The sequence below is a fragment of the Dermacentor albipictus genome, chromosome 3 (genome assembly GCF_038994185.2).
Source record: "Dermacentor albipictus isolate Rhodes 1998 colony chromosome 3, USDA_Dalb.pri_finalv2, whole genome shotgun sequence".
Classification (NCBI taxonomy): domain Eukaryota; kingdom Metazoa; phylum Arthropoda; class Arachnida; order Ixodida; family Ixodidae; genus Dermacentor; species Dermacentor albipictus.
The window spans coordinates 148,422,035-148,442,984 of record NC_091823.1 but is presented as its reverse complement, the minus strand read 5'-3'; the positions used below and the strand labels follow the sequence as shown (position 1 = coordinate 148,442,984).

Genomic DNA, 20,950 nt, shown 5'->3' with positions numbered 1-20,950 from the left:
CTGGACCTGCCCAATGCCTGTACTGGAAACTAGGAATCCCATTCTCTTGCCTGCTAATCACAATTTCACCCACTGCTCATGCAAGCTGCTCATCGCACTCTTGATGGTGGCATCAAGGTGTTAAGAATGGCGAGCTGCAATGCAAGATTGCCACCCAGTTACGACCGGGGAACAAGACGCGCATCCCCCACTCTCCGTCGCTTCAGCTAGGATGTGTTCGATGAAGCGGGCTTTGTGCTGACACCGCCGCCTTCCTCTAGCCTCATCGCCGTTGTGACGGAATGAGTTCAGCGGGCGAACTATTGTGTCCAAACTCCCCAGCGCGGACCTGATCTGCTACGCGTGCGCGAGCTGCCGCGGGAAAGCCGTTTTATGTTGCTTACCACGCACCGACCGGGACGCAGGACAACGAGCTACCCAGAATGGCTCCGAGCTACCCGGAACGGCTCCCCTCTGACGTCGGTTCCGGACATTCGCCCGTGGGTGCCTTTGTGTGTGTAAACTGTCCTGCGGGGCGGTGGCGAGTTGACAATGAGTAAACGAACGTTCGTGTCACCTTGTATCGCGGGAGGACCGAGTGTTTAAAAACTGCTGTGGTGCGAATGCTCGAGACACTCTTCTTAAGCAGTCATGTTGGACTGACACTCTTTTTCTTAAGCAGTCATGTTAGACTGATGCACTTTTCTCAAGCAGTCATGTTAGACTGATTTAAATACTGTAAATAAACCCATATTCCTCGTTCTCGATGAGAAGCAGTTCTTCCCTTCATCAACGTCCTCAGCGTGGATAAGTTGGACGACGGCATGGGCTAGCTACCTTCGAATTCATACCGGACTCCAATCTTGACAACGGATCACGAGCGATGGGATTGAGCCCCCAATCCTGACAAAGGTCACACTGACTGAGCTTCGGGAAAGATTCTGGCTGGTGAAGGGACGAAAGGGAAGACCATAAAGACTTATCACAAGTCACCCTGCAGAAGATGGCTGCTGACTGCAGAGTGTGCCCCAGCAGCACCATTACCACCCGAGCAATAACAGGTATGCGCGTTTTCAGTTGTCGGCATCGACTACTGTGAGCCCCTTTATGTTCGTGAAGCTGGTTATTTTGTCAAGGCCTTCATTCTGACATTTGCATCCACCATAATGTGCTATCCACCTCAAGCTAACGTCAGATATGACTGCGGCAACCACATTGCTTGCCTTTGATCGGTTAGTCGCGCGGCAAGGTTTTCCGTCAACGGTTTACTCGGACAACAACCAGACATTCCGTTATCGTGTGCAGAGCTTCAAGGCACTTGTCCTTGCAATATACGCCACCACAATGTGCATACACTGGAAGTTTATAGCAGAATGAGCTCCCTGGCGGGGCAGATGGTGGGAGTGCCTTATTCGATCCACTAACGGCGCTTTGAAGCAGTCTCTAGGGCGCAGTAGCCTCGACACAGAAAGCCTCACGATGATTTTATATGAGGTTGAAGTCGTCATAAAGAGCAGGCCCATTACGTACCTTGAGGCCAACCCCAACGAACTGCAGCCTTTAACTCCAGCGCACTTTCTGCTGGAAAAACGAGCGGTCACCATGACGGAAAGTGATTCTACAGCAGAGATATCAACTTGTGCTGAGCTACAACAACGTGCTTAGTACCAGAAGCATCTTATCATGAAACTTTGCCAGAGATTGAAATGCACATACCTGTTACAGTCGAACCCAGATATATCGAACCCACATATAAAGAATTATTGTGTATATCAAACAGCTGTAAAATTCCCTTGAATATCCCATGCAAATGTCTAGGGCTGGTGCACAATTATACAGAATTCCCGTTCACCAGTATATTCAATATATTGAACGTGACAGCATGCCAGAGACCTCAAAGTGCACAAAGTCTTCTGGTACCAGGAGATGGAGAAAAGAATCAGCGGGAGGAAAGTATCGAACAGCACGCTATTTCCAGTGACTCTAAAGCGCGTGGCAAAGCAATGCCACCTAGAGAAAAGTCTAAGAGGCGTTGAGCGAAGGGGGGAAGGAGAAAGGAGGCGAAGCGACACGGTGACCGGTAAGCTTGTGCATCACCCGTGTTCACGAAGTGGAAATGGAACACCACTGTAACATTTTTTTTTTTTTTTGCGCTTCTTGCATGCCTCATGTGTGCAGTCAGCTGAGCCCCGTCGAGCTGTTAGGCTAGTCCGCATGCTATCTCGAACATCCACATTCCTTCTCTCCGATTTTCGTGGAGTCATTATGCAGCAGTATGGAAAGCACACGGCTTTCGCACCTCAACAGTCTTGACAAGCTTGAGATAAGCATCTTCAACTTCATTTCACAGAAGAAACAAATCAAGATGAAAAATTTTTTTTTCACGAAAATAAAGTGTGCTTGCTTTTTTTCCAGAGTCGCGTGAAGTAACTAAGCGGCCTTCAGACGCACCAATTGGTAAGCCGCAATTTGTCTCAGGGCCTATTATTTTAATATCAAATTAGCTACATATCGAACTTTTTTTTAATCCCTTTCAGATTCAATATATCCGGGTTCAACTGTACTGTTCAGATCAGCACACTACCACCCCAGACTAAGCTTCATCGCAGATTCACGTCAGCGACATTGTGATAATGTGACGAGTGACTTCGCTGCATCCTGGATGAGCATGTTTCGATGCACCTTGCAACAACCGGCCACATAGTCAGTCGCCCAGTACTGAAGTTATACATATTAGACACTACCACATAATCTCAATCACTTTTTTTCCCTCCTCCTGGAGGATGTTTCAAATAAAAGAAACGGGGCACAGGTCTGGCATTTGACCTTGTCGCATTATTGCCCCGGCAGAAGAAAAGCATCGGCCCGATGCTTACTAAACTAGAGAGCACAGAACAAAAGAGCAGTGTGTGCACATGAAGTGCCGGACAACACTGGACGTTATGCGAAGTGAAAGTGTAGAAGTCGCGTGAGGGTCGGGACTCCGCCCCCTTAACGCACAAAATACAGATTGTGGCGAATAACATGGACTATCTCCGAGTGGTGCTGTCGACGCCGAGGCGAAGCAGCACCATCCAGAATGACCTCGTAGTTTACTTCCCCAATGCAACATAGCACTTTGAAAGGTCTAAAGTGTCGACTAATCAGCTTCTCACACAACCCCTGGCGACGGAACAGAGTCCGCAACCAGACTTGGACACCTGGCTGGTACTCGACTTGCCGATGCCATAGGTTGTAGCGCCGTGCATCTGTACCCAGCTGCTTCGTGATGTGTATGCACACAAGCTGGCGAGCTTCCTCTGTGTGTTCAGTAATTTGCACAGCGTTGGCAGTAAGTGAAGCGTCGATGTCGTGCGGAAGCATTGCATCTAGCGTGGTCTGGACCTCATGCCTGTAGACAAGATAGAGCAGCGTGAATCGTGTGGTTTCCTGAACGGTGGAGTTGTAAGTGAATGTAACGTATGGCAGGACCTGATTCCATGTTTTATACTGAACGTCTACATACACAGACAGCATGTCAGCAATGGTTCTGTTCTACCATTCCGTCAATCTGTTGGTCTGAGGATGGTAGACAGTCACCTTGCAATGCTGCATGCAGCTCAGCTTGAAGATGCCCTCTATCAGTTGGGCTGTAAAAGCAGTTCCTCTGTCGATGATGACGTATGATGGGGCACCATGTCTGAGGACTATGACTCCTATAAAAAACTGCGCACCTTCATAGGCTGTTGCACAGTGTACAGCTTTCGTCTCGGCGTAGCATGTTAGATTGTCCGTGGTGACTTGTTTCTAGTGGCTGACAAGGGAAAGGGTCCCAGCAGATCAACGCCGATTTGATCAAACAGCATGCTAGGTGGTGCGATGGGTTGGAGAGACCCCTCTCCCCCAGGCTTTATAGACAGCAATTTTCTGCCTTCGCCCTCATGGTAGTTTTCCACGTAACACTTGACCATGGTAGAGAGTCTGGGCCAGTAGTACATCTGCCATGCTCTGGCAAGAGTATATAAAAATCCCAAGTCTCCAGATGTGGGGCCACGATGGAAGGCAAGGAGAATGTCATCACGGAGGTTTGCAGGTACAACCAGCAGATACTTTTTGTCACTGGCACTCGAGTTTTTCTTGCATAGGACAGCCTTGCGAAGGCAGAAAGTCAAGAGACTGTGAGAAAGGTATTGAGGTATTGTAACATTTTTGCCTTCTAGGTGATCGATGAGAGGACGTATTTTGGTGTCCTCACACTGCCGTAAGGTCCGGTCAGATGCGGTGAGGCAGGCACGTACCCAGGGGGGGGCCCGGGGGGGCCCGGGCCCACCTTGAAATCAAATGGCATACCCCCCCCCTCCCCTCCCTCCCCACCCACGCCACCACTCCTCACACATTCCTAAAGCGCTGCCAGATCAATGTTGAGACTTGGCAGCTATTCATCAGTCAGCATTATGCTGCCTTTTTCACTCCTTTTAGATGGCGGTACATAGTTATCAGCATCTCTTGGGATGTGAAGGCCAGTTTTCTCATAGATTCGGCGCCCGCGCGATTAACTCGAGATGCGTTCATTTGTCACCATCCATTCAACTGTCACGCGCATAGCTGTTGCTTTTGTTAGTTCAACCTTCTTTGTTTAGGCTCATCCTGGGACCAGGAAAGGGATGCGGCTGTTAGTAAGCTGGTCTGTACTCTCGTAGAACGAGTTGCGGGTGGAGAAAACGCCAATTGCGTTTAACTTTTCCTTTTGCTTCAATATTTCCTTGAATGACAGCTCGCCGCGACGCTGGCAGATGCCCGGAGTCATATACACGTGATGTGGATCAGATAAGGTGGGAAATAAAATAATGTGAAACAGCGTCCATCACGAAAACCTGCAATAACCCTTAAACCCATAATCAAGATGACTGTCGCCCGTTACCTCGTCTGGTTTTTCCCTAATTGTATAGCACTTTTCATGCAAAATTGGCAACTGCAAACAAAAATCGCAAGGAGTTGAGAAATCAAGCGATCTACTAAGGGAGAGAGCCAAGGCAACAACCAAACTTCAAGGAAAAGCGAATTTAACAACAAATCTAACAAATATAACCGTTGCCTATGAAAATATTTATGGATCAACATCTTTTTATTTAAAAAGGAAGTAGAGAAAACGCCGTCGGAAGCGGAGAACAATTACGTGTTTTGAATGACGCTTCTACAGTTATCGGTCGAACCGCCTCACGTCGCCACTTCTCTATTGTGCTTATGTGGGTGTTTTTCTAACCTTTCGCGGTGGGCGCAGTACGTCTACAATAGCAGTATCCTGCGCTCTACGCGGTTGTATGGGACTGGCGGCCACACAGCAGTATGCAACTTCCCAAATAACAACACGAGTCGTTTTCGCACTTGGAGCAGTAAACGAGGAATCCAAAAGAACTGTGATTGTTCTGCAAATATAGGTTTTGCTATAATTCTTCCAGAGCTAATACAAAAAATGTTACTATAGTCGGAGACAACTTAAGTCTACAATGAAGCCTCGCCCACGCCCTCATTACAACCAGCCACTGTTCCTCCACGAGGCTGCAAATAATCCGTACTTCAAACTTTTCCTGTCACCCAAATAAGGCGGTAACCACAAAAAAGCAAAATTATTAGCGCTTAATTTTGCACGTTTTCCCTCGCCTATTACAGTGGAATGACGAAAGCCTAATTCTTTATTGAACTCAAATGCTTGCTTCGCTGCAACTATTTATTGTCAAGTTTCACTTCAGTTGGCAGTGAAGTTTCATGAGTAAACCGGCTCAGCAGAGAAAAGAACTGTACCGCAGACTTTTGAAGAGTGAAATATACTCAGACTCCGTGCACTTTGTCCATGTCTGTTGCACACCTCATTGCTTCCGCCGATGGAAAGACTCTTCAAGAACAGCGGACGATCCGGAGCTATCAAGCACCACGCCATTTTGATAAAGCCGCATGACGATGATTTTGTTTGCTTCTGTGATTAACTGGCGGAGTAATATTGCCACATGCGTGTGGTATTTGTTTTAACGAGGCGCGTGGGTGCCATCACTCCAGAAAAGAGGAGGAAGTACGAACTGGGCTCGCGCTGTGAATCTAACTGGTCAGCGCTGCAAGCGTTGTTGTAAATATAACATAAAAATAGTTTCTCACCTTACTGACTCGTCTTTCGCGTAAGAATATCTACAGAGGTTCTACAGCTACCTTAATTCTACACAAGAAAAGCAGGGCGATCCCTATAGAGAAAGGGGTCAGACAGGGAGACACAATTTCTCCAAAGCTATTCACGGCTTGCTAAGAAGAATTCAAGCTATTAAGCTGGGAAGGCTTAGGAGTAAAGATCGACGGCGAATATCTCAGCAACCTTCGGTTTGCTGATGGCATTGTTCTATTCAACAACAATGCAGATGAGTTACAACAAATCATTGGAGACCTTAACAGAGAGAGTGTAAGAGTGGGGTTGAATATTAATATGCAGAAGATAAAGATAATGATAAATAGCCGGGCAAAGGAACACGAGATCAGGATCACCAGTGGGCCTCTAGAGACTGTGAAGGAGCACGCTTACCTAGGTCAATTAATCACAGAGAACCCTGATTATGAGAAGGAAATTCACAGAAGAATACAAATGGGTTGGATCACATACGGCAGACATTGCCAGCTCCTGACTGGAAGCTTGCCATTATCATTGAAAAGTAAGGTGTGCAATCAGTGCATTCTGCCAATATGGGGCAGAGAGTCGGAGACTGACAAAGATGTTTGAGAGCAAGGACCACGCAAAGAGCGATGGAACGAAGATTGCTAGGCATAACATTAAGATACAGAAAGACAGTTGTTTGGATCAGGGAGCAAACGGGTATAGACGATGTTCTAATTGGCATCAAGAGGAAAAAATGGAGCTGGGCAGGTCATGTAATGCGCTGGTTAGATAACCGCTGGACCATTAGGGTTGCAGAATGGGTTCCAAGAGAAGGAAAACGCAATCGAGGACGACAAAAGATTAAGTGGAGTGATGAAATTAGGAAATTCGTGGGCGCTAGTTGGAATCGGTTGGCGCAGGACAGGGGTAATTGGAGATCGCAGGGAAAGGCTTTCGTCCTGCAGTGGACTTAAAACAGGATGATGATGATGATGATGATGATGATGAAGGTGGTGGGCCCCCCCCCCCCCCCCCGAAAAAAAATCCTGGGTACGTGCCTGCGGTGAGGGCTCCAAGGAATCCACCATCTTCGTGCATGTCATTATTGCAAGGTTTGACGGGAGTGCCATAACGTGTCGGCATCTTTATGCTTGCTGTCCAATTAGTAGACAATGGCAATATCGAACTCCTGCAGACGGAGACTCCATCATGCCAGTCTCCCGGATGGGTCTCGCAGATTGGCCAACCAACACAAAGAATGGTGGTCTGTCACCACCTTGAAATGGCGACAGTGGAGATAAGGCCAAAATTTCATGAGGGCCCAGACAACTGCTAAACACTCTTTCTCAGAGGTAGAGTAGTTGATTTTGGCACGTGAAAGAGTGCAACTGATGCAAGCGATCACTCGCTCAACACCATCCTGGTGTTGAACAAGTACAGCACCAAGACCGATGTAGCATACGTCGGTATGCACTTCGGTTTCAGCATCCTCGTCAAAGTGAGCAAGGACAGGTGGTTCCTGCAGGGGCTTGGTGAAAGCTGCGTCTTGCCCATCAGACACCGCAAACACGACAACATCATCTGGATACACTAAACAACTGTGCCACTTCGGACCGGTCAGAACAGTGTCCATCATTTTCTGGAACATTGCTGGTGCAGAACACAGGCCAAATGGGAGCAATTTAAATTCATGCAGTCCATCCAGGATAACAAAGGCAGTTTTTTCCTGAGCTCATTCATCAACTTTGATTTGCGAATATCTGCTCTTCAGATCTATGGATGAAAAATGCCTGGTTCACCGCAGTCAATCTAATGAATCATCGATCGGTAGAAACGGATAAACGTCTTTTTTTGTGACATTATTAAACTTTCTGCAGTCAACACAAAACTGAAGCATTCAGTCTTTCTTTTTGACAGGGACCACCGGCGACGAGCAAGCGCTTTGGGACGGTTGTATAACGTCATCATCTTCAAGCATTTCTTAGGCTCGTGCATTAATCCCATTGCTCTCTTTCGCCGAAAAGCAGTAGAGTAGTTGTCATATAGGATGAGAATTGTCATAGGTGATACAGTGTCTTGTGATAGGCATCTGGCATACCTTAGAAGAAGATGTAAAGCACTCTTTAAACCGAAGCAGCAATTTCTGCAGCAATTTCTGCAGCCCTTTCTGCTTTTCCTCTGAAAGGCCTGAATTGAAGTCAATATTGCTGGATGCCGGGGCTGGGCTGTCCATTGTCATAGACACACAGCATTCAGCAACGTCTGCTAAGGGCTCAGCAAAAGCAATAGCAGTACGACGAAATAGGTGCCGATGCCGCTGGTTGAAATTCATTACGAGAAGTGCACCTCGAAGCATGGCGAGACTACGGGATGCACAGACACCGTGAGTCAGCATAAAAGAGAAACACTGGAGGATGATTGTCAAAGTGAAGCTATAGCTTGTCAATGGGAAGCTGCTTATTGGTTAGCTCCATTGGTCAATATTATGACGTGTAGAGATGTTGCCCCGTTACACTGCCACCAGGGTCAGTCGACATTACAAACCACAATAAAAACCTTTCGAGGACTTGTATTGTGCGCTGGTATCAGTATTGGCCCACCGACTCACCTTCATTGACTACACTGTCTGTGGGATGAGCCCACGTTGCTTGGATAAATAGCTGACCATGCAAAGTGGAGGGAACAGCCAGAAAAAGGTTCACTTTGAAAGTGGATTTTAAGCAACATACTATTGCCAGAGGTTGACGACAAACTAACATCCCGACAAAGTTCTATAGTGAAATATTTTTCCAGTGCACCAACCTGGGCAAGAACTAATTAAAATTCTAACCTATAATAAATAATAATAAATATATTATAGCACTTTTGTGAAGAACAAAACATAACTAGTACTTGGAGTATGTCAGCCAAAAGCTGTGAAAAACTAACCTTGTTTAACTTCAGGGGTGCCACCATTTTCCAGAGCACCTGGCAAGCCCGAAATTGTGGCCGCAGGTGGCGTCTTGAAATCTTGCAAAAGTCCGGGTGAAACAAATGTCTCGTCTAGGTCGACGTGCTTCCTCTGCATGGAGAAAAGCGAGTCCTCCGTGAAATGAGTGTCCACGTGTGTCTGCGACAATTCCTTTTTTGTGGATCTGCTGGAGGACCTGGTTGCAGGGACTGTTGTACGGTTTATTGAGAGGAAGTACCTGCGAGACAGCACAGAAGAAGAGACGATGGTAGACGTGAAATTTCCTTGAAGGAATACTGATGCACACTTCCAACATTGTAGAGACCCTGTCACAACCTTCTCACACGAAAAGTGTGGTACTTAGGAAGATTAAAGGTTGAGAAACACTTTAAACAAAATTTAATGTGGTGTTACACACTTCGTTTCATACATAGCAGGCAATGCTGCAGAAACTACACAAGTAGTGCGGCCATTTATAAGTCTCCCTCCGCACTTTTCCCACTGCAGTTGTTCTTATTCTGCAATACTTTTTATGGAATAGCTACTTCATATGCCGACAACTTGTGGACACAAGCTTATGGCAGATGAAACAATATTTGTGCACTTTTGTGCTTCCAGTATGTGGCACTTCATTAATGCAAGTTTTTAAAGCTTTAGCTGTAAAATCAACTTCACGAATTCCCGGAGCATCTCTGGGGGATAGTATCTTGTCACTAAGCCCATCCCCCTTGCGCAGAAGGAATCATCAGCTCTAGTGTTTCTCAGAGCGCTGCGAGATGCCTGCAGCCTCTGCAATATCGCAAGTTGTTTAGCAACACGACAAACAGTACAGCAGTGTTTCCTGCCTAATGTGTTCCGGCACGCACACCTTGATGGCTTTTTTGCCACTCAAACATTTTATATCGAAGAACACTTGAAGTAACTTTTGCCTTGGCCAACATGTTCTTGTTTTTTTTTGGCTGCGTTTAGTTCAGTATTCTTAGCTTGCGTTGTGTCAGCACCCAATTTGGTGTTTTTGTTGTGGCCAATTATTACTGCCTTGTGTGGCATGAACAGTGATAACATGAGTAGCGGTATAGTTGTACTAAATGCAAGACCGTCTATCTTTCCTGTGCTGTATAAAGTCTAACTTTGATAAGATCCTATCACACCTCGTGCGCCGCCTGCTGTGGGTGCTTGGAAGGGAGTGGGGGTATCAAAAATGACTGATTGCATCATCCCACTGTGGGTGACGCTATCAGTCATGGCAGCAAAGTGGATGCAAAAGCTTCGTTTTATACCACTGATGTAAAGATATAGTCGACACTGCATGAAACCGAACCTTTGGTCACCAACTCTCGATGTCAACAAGAATATTTTTTTCTCTTAATGAAATTCATGTTTTCATGATGGCATGATAACTCGCAAAACTTCACAGCCTCTTCCATGGCAAAAATCCGTCAGCAACTATACTTATTTGCATAAAAGATCCAATTCCAATATAACGAAGTAAAGTGCCAGTTCTACGGACTTTGTTATATCGAGGTTTAACTTATATAAAGACCAAGAAGTTTTAAATAAATAATAAAGTGCAATGCTTATACATCTCAATACTGCACAATGGGCTATGAAGGATGCCACAGAAGACTTTGGATTCATTTTGACTACCTGAAGTTCTTCAACGTGTTCCTGAACCTAAGTACACATGCTTTTCGCATTTTGCCATGATTGAAACACAGCTGCCATCGCTGGGACTTGAACCCGTGACCTCACAGGCTACAGCAGAACACCGCAGCTACCGTGGCAGGCGCAAGAAGCTTTGATCACACAGTGCATAATAGTGTTCGTCAATGTTGCATGCACATTGTAACTTCACCTGTATTCTAATTAACCACCAGACAAAGTAAAACAGCCCTTTGCAAGGTACATTGCAAAAATAGTGATCCTTGAAATAGTGTTTATGGACTGGCAAGACCGTAATATTGTGTTGTGAATTCCTCCAGGTGGAGTTAAATTACCATTTTTAGTGCGATGTGCAGCGAGCACTGCCAAAAATCTGACATGTCCGACCAGACAATGCTGACTCACGCATTAATTAATTAAATTCTAGCATATTTTTGTGCCAAAACCATGGTATGATTATCAGACACATTATAGTGGGGAACTGCAGATGAATTTTTGACCACCTGGAGGTTCTTTAACATGCACTTAATGCACAATACACTGGCATTTTTGCATTTTGCCCGCATCGCAATGCAACCGCTGCAGTCGGCATTTGATCCCGCGACCTCATGCTAAGCAGCTCGATGCCAAAGCCAATAAGCAACAAAGGGCCACTTGCATATGCCGCACCTTGATGATACTACACGTGTGACAATGCACTACAACAAGCTTTTGGTTTGTTTTGCTATCATTTTTTTTCTCTGTGAGGGGGGGGGGAGGGGGTAGGGGGCTGAGGCTGGCACTAAGATTTCTCATGGCTGCAAAACCTCTGTACTCGCACGATCAGATGACTGCCTTCTTTCTTTTCCTAAAAGCAAGATTCACCATGAAAGGTCGTTTTTATGGCAGTACCCAGCAAACCATGACGTGACACTTGAGCCCACTAGCATGGAGCGACCGGAGCATGGCAGACACATCCATGGCAGTGGGCAGCTTCCTAAAGGAACTACTTCAATGGAGACAGGGTGGATGTCGGTGTACCCCTGTTCCAAGTGCAGCACAGTTGCTTTCCTAAAGGACCTTATAGCACACACTTTTTAAGAGAACAAGCCCAACGTACTGTACAGCACCAAGCCACAATCATCTATGCCGAAAGTTACTGCACAATACATTGTGGAGAATGGTAAACTTGGAAGGTCTATAATGGCTCATTACTTTCACTGTACCTGCAAAGAGAACATAATGCCAGCATGACATGCCCGTACACAAAACACATACAGGCAACAACACTGTCTGAAACAGTTCACTAGGGCTCACCTGTCAGATAGCTTGGTCTGTTTTTTCCGTTTTGCTCTGCTCGGAGGCTGAACAATGGACACATCGGCAGCCTCGGTAGGTGACGCACGCCGCTTCCTCAAAAGGGAAAGCTTGCTGCCGCTCGGCAACACTGATTTGGGATCCAAGTCATCGTCACACACAGTCACTTCAGTGGCAGGTAGACCAGAGGAGCCCACCACTTTCACCGCCACCTCACTCGTAACAGGGGCCGCAGTGCTCTTCGGTGCAGCAAACACATCAAGTAGACTGGGCGATTTGTCTCCATCATCCATCACATTGAGTATCTTGTGGCATGACACTTCAGACAGAGATTGTGCAGGAGTCGTGCCTGACGCAACACTTGTTGGTGGCACCTCATCATCGTCCCATGTCTCACGGGGCGGCACAGGATGTGCAACTTTGTCCTGCTGGAGAAGACTCGGAGACCCCTCTGACTCAGCATCGGTGATTCTGTCTTCCTGTTCATCTATACCCAGCAGGCTTGATTCACTCTCAGGTGCTTCAGCGCCTGTTTTTTCTTGTTCCTTTGCACAATCAATGAACCTTTGATTGTTTGCCACTTCGGTAGGTGCATTTCCCCTCGATCGAACGGAATCCTCACCGCTGCTTTCCTCTTTCTCCGCGATTGCTGAAAGCGGCGGCTGGTACGACGTAATTTCATTAACGACACCACCACAGTAGAGTTCTATTTCCAGTGTCTCTGGCACCGTCTGCACCGCGAGTGGTGGCAACTTTTTGCTTTTACCGTTTATCACAGCCGTGCACATGGCTGCCTCCAGGGCTTCCTCGCACTCAGCAGGCTCGTCAGTGGTGGTAGGAGAGGGAGGTACAAGACAGCTTGTGTCCCTTGGCGAGTCTTCTTGCAGAACCGAGTCCCACAATTTGGGGCTGACCGAGCAGTTCAGCAACTGCCGTCTACATTCGCTCCTGGTTGACCGTTGTGGAGTGCCACTGACAACGGGGCTGACATTTCTGTTCACAAAGAAGAAAAAGAAAAGGACTAACTTGGCATGCTACAGAGACTAGTGCAGTGGTCAACTAGAGCGATAAATAATGTAATCCCAAAACCAACAAAAAATACCTTTTTTGCAACATCAGAAAAAGCTTCCCTTTAAAAGAAATGTCTACCAATCTTTGATAGTTGTAAAAAGTTCTGCTTTGCTTAAAAGCAGATTCCGATTCATTTTCGCCATAAATAAGAAAAAACTAACCCAAGGCGATCATTTTCAATATCACCCACATTTTTTGACAGACCCTTTAAAATAGAAAATAGTAAAATAGCTGCATTCACTCTACGACATGAAACCACATAAAATGCTTGGCACCTGCTCGGCAAAGCATGATGTGGGTATTGCCAAGACTTGCTGCGCCACATTTTTACATTGAAGAGCCCCTAATGGCACTCCTATTTACTGAAGACTGTGTGCTTACTTACTGCTGTTATTTCACCCAGAGTTACATTTTTGTTTGCATGCACATGTGTGCATATTGTCTTCTGCAACTGACCTCCCCAAATATTATAGACCATGCTCAGCACGAACATCTGTTAATCTTATTAGAAACTTAGAAACTAAGTTTAACAAATGTGCACAGGGATTGTTAGGAACTAAACAAAGACATCCAGAATTTATCTCAAGAAAGTCCATTTTAAATGACTTCTGCTATAATTATCACATTGCCCAGAATCGCGCACTCCACAGTAGTCATACGGGAGCATCAATCACTGGTGCTCCCATGTGCACACAGCCTACCATCAGGCTTTTCTGCACATCTCTAGTTTAAAAGAATATCTAAGAATAATAGTAAAATTAGAGACAACAGCAAGCAATAAGTTAAACTGGATTGTTAAAGGGGCCCTGAACCACTTTTTATCGAAGTGGAGAAAGGCATTTGAAGTGAAAATAGGCTATTTCAAAAATACTTTGCCGCAAAAAGTACTTCAATGCATTCAGCAAAAGCGGTGTAATTGGCAATCAAACGCAGCCTCCGTTGTGCTCCCGTTCCTTCTTCAATGCCTTGCACTGTGAAGGCTGTGGCGCAGTGAGTTGTGTCCACAACGCTCAGCTTTGTAAATGTCACCGTGGCACGCAGTTCAAATTTCATTTTAGATGTTAACGTAGATGCCACAACTTCTGCCTTTGGTGCCTACAACGTGCTTAACATAAGACAAACATGGCTGTCCTCAGCTAGCCACAGCGCGCTTAGCCAGTGGACTCGTGACAGCACCCCCCGGCGGCCGCTGTATCTAGGGAACGTCACCAACCATAGCTTGATGTCAGCTGTTGTCCAATAGCCGCCGTTTAAGGGAATGACAACATAGTGCGTCCAATGATGAAATAGTACGCCTACAAGCGAGTGAGGACAGGGCCTTCTGTTGAAAAGAGAGCATTTGAGATAAAGGTGACCTCGCGATCCCCTTGCGAGCTCCACGCACCACGTACGACACCAAACCTTGGCTGAGATGTTCACAGCAACGTGTGCTATCCGCAGACTACACTATTTCACCAAGCCCGAGGGGTGGTTCAGGGCCCCTTCAAGATAAACCTTTACAAAAGCGAAAATTTTGCTCTTACCAAGAACAGAGGCTTTTGTAGAACAAAGGCCAAACTGAGGCAAAAATACAAAAGACAGGTGACAGCACTACGCTTAAGTTCCTACAAAAGTTCCCTGTGCCTACTTTTGTTATTCCGTTCATTGTTTTACGGCTACACGTTCTTCCTATATTATCATTGCACTGTCACAGCCATGTAATAATTCACTGCCTAGTGAGAGCGTATGCACCTCCTAGTGCAGTTGATTCTACTGTTTACTCATAATTGCTTTCAGGAAGCTTGCCAAAAAGAAAAAATGGCAAGTTTCACCAAAAGGTGAAGCATCGAAAGTAATAGTAAGGTTTAACCCTTTACTGCACCTTGTTGCATTCGCGCAACATTCTGAGGAACGGCGTTAAAAACCGAAGCAAAGTCTGTTTGGAGCTGCCTGTACACGTTGTTGCATTTCCGCAACATTAGTCTGTAAAACGAGCCGCCTAGTGCTGCAATGTGTGCTCATCCTCCTCCTCTTCTACCAAAACAAACGTGGCGGAGGCTGCGCGCGCCCGCGAGCAGTGATATAGGTAAGTTTTACAAATTGTAAATGTATTTCTCCATAAGACAAAGCGCAAAAAAAAATTCTGACGCTAAGCTCCACATCCTCCTGACTCTGTAGATTCAAAAAAACATTGTAATTTCGGAATAGTTTGTTCCTGGCGATGGAACGTTGCTATGTTGCACAAATGCAACAACGTGTACATGGTTTATTTTCTTCGGAAAGGGAAATGGCTCCCAAACGCTGGTATGGGCAAGCAATTCCTCCTGATAGTCAACGCAGTGACCTTTCAATTAGCCATGACAACCACGAGTGTAAGTCCGTTTCGGTTCAATATGTGGGCAAGATGTTTTCTGGTCGAATCTCCTTTTTTTCTTTTCAAAAGAAGTCTGTGCATCTGCACGTTGCCATGTCGTGTCGTTACGGGCACAGCCTTATGTCTGTGCTTCTATGTTCTAAATTTTGACAATCACCCACTAAAACACTTCATTGTTTCCTGGCTGCATGGGAATCTGCATGACGTACTGCACGAAGTGTGGGAACCACCTGTGCTGCACAAGCATGTATAACTGCTTCTTTTTCTTCCACACTAAATCATAGGAGCACCAATTATTGTCACGTGTAAATAAGCATCTGAGTACGAATCACACGAAGTTTATCTTTCACTTTCAACTTCTTTGTTTGCACGTTGTTGCACATATGCAACGTACCCTTTCTCTGCAAATTCAAACCACATAAATTCGCTAAAGTAAGTTTGCATGAGGGTACAGCTACTGTTACGCTTCCCTACAACTCCATGAATAATATTATGAGGAAACAAAAAATTGTGCAGTAAAGGGTTAATGTTGCACATGAACTCCTCGCGCAGTGCTCTAACAATATGTGGAAGCCATCTAGCGTAACGCAGCACGCAAGACAGCTGATGCTGCACAGAAGGAGCAGCGTGCTAGCAGATACGAGGTACGTCACATAGCTAGTGCAGTGAGGGATGCCAGCAGCAGTGTTACCAGCGTCGCAGCTCAAGGGTACACAAGATGATATCGACAGAAAAAGTTTGGCAGCTGCCAGCTCCCTATGAAAGGATTACATAGATTTAGACCCGTTCTGCTCAGAGCAGAGTGTGCACCATTATGTGGTATGCACACAGCTCTTCAGCAGGAACACTAATGTGTATGTGCCCAACACTCATGCCAGCAGCGGAAGTTTCGGCAGAGCTGACTGAGCGAAACGCAACAATATAACCACTTGGCTCTGTTGTTCTTGCAGCCAAATGAACTGTGTTTCACTGGAGGCTTCCTAACTCTCAACGCGTGGCCCATGTACGAACCGTCGATACCAAGACAGCACGATGGCAGCAATGCCAATAGAGACAGTGCAAATGCACCTAGAGTACTAACAAAATTGATATCGCAATAATAAATTTCATTTAATTTAATTAAAATCCCAAATCTTGACAATAGGTGAACTGATGAATTTTAACATCAACGTCATATTGAGCAGCTAGGAATCTTGAAATTGTGCATCTAAAGAAGTGCCGAAAGTTGGGTGAGTTGGTGTGCATTCATATTTGAGAAAGTTCCAAGCCCCACGAAAAGACACAAAGGACAGAGCTTTTCCGGTCTGTCCTATCTGCCCTTTGTCTTCATCTTTTCGCACAGGTTGGAATTTTCTTAAACATGAACACCTAAAGAGCGCAACACGGGCATTATTACACACCGCCCCTCTTAAGATGCAACCAACATGGCCAGGAATCAAGCCCACCGCCTTGTTCTGAGCAGGGAATGCCATAGCCAATATGCTACTGTAATTCGTGAATTTTAAGTGTTTGCTCAGTACTAGTTCATTTTTCTTTTTTCAATGAAGAAGGATTAGTGCCTCACATTGCAAAGGTACCAACAACTCAACCTAGCATGTCATGAAAACTTTTCTTGTTTAAAAGTAGCCAAATATGGAAAGAGAAGAAAAGACAAATCTGTGACATCGCCTTGACACAATAACTCTGCAATTTTGGTGTGGACTACAAAGAAGGAAAGCTTGGTTTTCATTTTCCTTGCTGGCATTCAAGCTTCCTCCAGCACATAAAATAGAAGAAATAGCTCTGAAAGAGTACTCTATTAATATGAAGTTATCTACTGTGTCATTTTATTCATTGCCTTACCTAATATTCTATATTTAGGGGAAGAGAGTACAGCTTCCGTCAGAATGGAAACCCAAGCACACACATGACCCTACATTAATCTCAGAAAAGATGGCCAAGTTTACAAGTTCTGGAAAATACAATCAGAAAGAACGACAGAAAAAGAAGAGCAAATGCTTACTCACAACCCTAGTTTTACCAACTGTACACAATGGACATAGACACTTGTCAGTATTAGTAATAGTACCACCTAGTTCTCTCTGGAAAAATAAAAGTGCATCAGGCATTTTTTCACATCAACACATGAAAGAAAGCACACCATCCCTAATTAAAAGTAAATCCTGGGGTTTTACATGCCAGAACCATGATCTGATTACATTGCAGTCCACTTACAATGATATCAAGAAGAATGAAAAATCCAGTCATTATAACCGATCATCGTTATATCGGGACTGCCATAAAGAAAAGCTGCCGAACATACCTTTACATTAGAAGGATCTTGATGAGGGCCATTTGGTTCATATTTAGAACCGAGGTTAAACAGCGCGAATAAAACATGAATAAAACAAGGAGTTGTTTTATTCATGCTGTTTAACCTCAGTTCTAAACACCTTTGCGGCTCCGAAACCAAATCTGCCACTTGCACTAAAATATAGCCTTCTATAAAGAAGCCTGTGAAAAATAAAATATTTATTTATACCTCTAAACAGCACATCAAGCGTTAGGCATGCTGAGATAGTCAGATATCCGCACTTGCTTTCACAGGAATTTTAGATTCACAACTGCGGTGTCCAGCTGCTGTGGGAACACTAGCGACAATAATTAAGCATGCATGAAACCAATGAGCGACTTGATCGACGACAGCGCACTTCGTGTAGACATCGGGGTCGGTTTTAAAGATCTTGTTGCCCCCACCACACAATGCCACTGTCTGTCGTGACAATGATCACCTTGTTGGAGATCTCTTCGCATTATGAGGCAGCATTATCTGCACTCAGAAACTTCTCCATCGAAGCACCACCTGTTTCATCGTCAGTAGTAACATGCTTACAGAGCTCCGTAATGTCGGTAGCTGCCACCGTGTTGGATCCAGGGGTTTTGCCCAGGCGTACGAAGCCTGCCTTTCCCGTTGATTGACATGGCCTCTGGTTGCAGTCATCACGGTCGCGGCGCTCCTGTGTGCGCTCACACTTTGGGCCTTGCAAAATTTGTAGCTTCATCCCAAGCGATACAACACTGCGCTTTGTTGGCGTCGTCTTCTGTTTACTGTCCACTACAGTTTCAGTGGTGCATTTACATTCACGCTGAGAAGGGGGCAAAGAGCGGGTGCCGCTTCGCTTCATGCTGGGCTAGTTCCCCCAGGATCATGTCCGTGTGTCGACACAAAACTCTAGCCTTCTCCTGCGGTGTTCACTTCAGACGCCACCAGCGTTCGTGCTGTTAAGTATGCGCCGTGATTGACGCATCCATACTAGAATAAAATGTCATTACGTGGGCCGATCTCAAAGATAGTGCAATGCCGTGCCTACCCGGGGCAAAGGTGCAGTTCACCGCTAAGGAGCCCACATACACAGCTTCGCTGGTCATCTTCCTTCACAGAGTGAAAGGGCACTGAGTATCTTTTGTTTCTCTCCTCACACTTGATTGTGGGCAAAGCAGACTCGAGGTGACTAGCGCCATCTTGTACTGCGCAGTCGGAATGCGCTGTACGGTTATTGGTGGTAGGCACGAATGCGTGTAGGCAAACATATCACCCCATCTTGGCATTTCTTTAAAAGAAGCTTAAGAATGCAAATTTAATTATTATTCTGCATGAAAAACGCCATCCAGAAGGCAAAATTTTGATCATTGTATCCGATATGCGATGAATAACATATCGTTATATATGTTTCTTTTTCTCATAGCCATAATGTATAAGTTGACGCTCTTAAGTCAGCTCATCGTTATAACTGATATATCATTATATGTTGTACCGCTAAAAGTGGACTGCGCTGTATGAGGCACGCTGACATTATCCCTGGTTGGACAGACAGTGTAATGAAGCTGTAAGCTGTTGTATTGGTGCTCTTCAACTCTTGTAGGCCTTACTATTCACGTCAAGAAAATAATCAACAGAGGACGAATGAGGGAAATCTCAGCTCGGAGCCAGTGCAATAAAAGGGGGGTTTGTCTTTATCAGGACAACAGCTTTTTCTTGCTGTGTTGAACGACTATTGCCCTGATGAAATCTTGTCGTCCTGTTGAAGCACTGGCTCTGCCCTGACTCCCTTTGTTTGTCCGCTGCCAATCAAGAGGCTGGCTCCCTAAAGTTTTGCCCCGCCACCAAAGGTGCAAAGCATGTCAACGGTACTAGTAGTTCTAAGCGGGCTGAAGGACAACCATGACAAGGAAACACTCTGTGTTTGCACCATGACCAACCGCCATAGCTCTCGAGATTAAAAAGCAGGGAAGCAAGAATAAAAAGATCGTCCAATAGGATTGAGGTTGAGCAGACGCATTCCCCAACTTCCCCCTACAATTCCTGTCCTCACCATTGCCTGCAAGGTTGCCTTGAACCCTAGTGCAGTGGGAAAGTGGCAAGGGCTACAGTTGCGACGGCACCGGCAGAGCCACGGAGCATGTGCTCTGAGCATGGTGAGATTAGTCCATTAGACTCCACCTTCCTGTGGCCGACTCTCCTGCTCATTTACGACAGCCATGCATTAGGAGTTGCAAACATGACAGACATTGGTCTTCAAAGGCCCCTCACCAGGCCCTATAGCAAATTTTGGTTACATGTTGTAAGTCATTATGTGCCCTGTAGGGAGTGTTCTACTGCAAGGATTTTTCAGATTGGTTCATTAATGGCAGAGATATAAATATTGGAAGTGTCACAAACCCGTGATGTCGGGAAGCAAGCTTCACTGCCAACATACACACTTTCTCGACTCACACCTGTCCAGCCTTCACAAGTGAAATTCCTTCCCTGCATTCTCCACATCGGAGCCAAAGGATTTCATCACATTTATGTCACGAGCCCCACCTTCCTCTCTATTTTTTTTTCTCTTGCGCTCTTGCCGCATGCACTTCCCGTGACAGTCTAGCATGCAAACTGTTGCATTTTTCTCATTTCACGCTGTGCACGATTTCGCAAACTGGGCATGAGAACATGTGCATTGTTGCGTGGCTGCTTCTGCAAGGCACTGAAATGGATCCCTCGATGTGTGCACAATTGGAGAGTTCTGCTTTCCGTATGGGCGATTACATGACATGGGAACAACCAGACGAAGTGGAAGTATATCTGTGTTGCTATGGCGTTGAGTAAAATAAGAACTTGCAGACATTCAATCTATAGGTCTTACTTTTTCCCTAAATGTTTAATTGCCCACTGAAGCAACAGAACAAATAACTGCTATAGACTTGAATAATTCTCGAAGTCATGTGTCACGGTTAGTGATGTTTCAGCAATGCAGATTACGCAGGTGCACTTGTGCATCTGACCGTGACTTCGTTTTGGAGAGGGGTTCCCTCAAGAAGGAGGGCATGCAGCATTTGGTTTGCAATTTCAGGTGTTTTTGCAGTTGCAGCAGTGTAATACTATCCAGGCATGATTGTCAGTGCATGAAGTATGCACTTTGCTTGTTTGTTTAAAACGGCCAAACCTAGTAAGGGCCCTTTAAGACTCTCAGTTGATATCACAGCGCAAGTCATGTGCATAGGTTAT

The 20,950-nt window shown here is 45.6% G+C and overlaps 1 protein-coding gene across 1 annotated transcript in view; it reads right to left on the bottom strand.

Annotated features, from left to right (window-relative positions):
• LOC135896660 (uncharacterized) overlaps positions 1–20,950 on the bottom strand; it is a 64,573-nt gene that overhangs the window by 28,956 nt on the left and 14,667 nt on the right. The window contains exons 5-6 of the mRNA XM_065425145.1: positions 12,003–12,995; positions 9,023–9,282 (exon numbers count right to left, since the gene is read on the bottom strand). Coding sequence (XP_065281217.1) covers positions 9,023–9,282; positions 12,003–12,995 — 1,253 coding nt within the window. The remainder of the gene's footprint in view (positions 1–9,022; positions 9,283–12,002; positions 12,996–20,950) is intronic.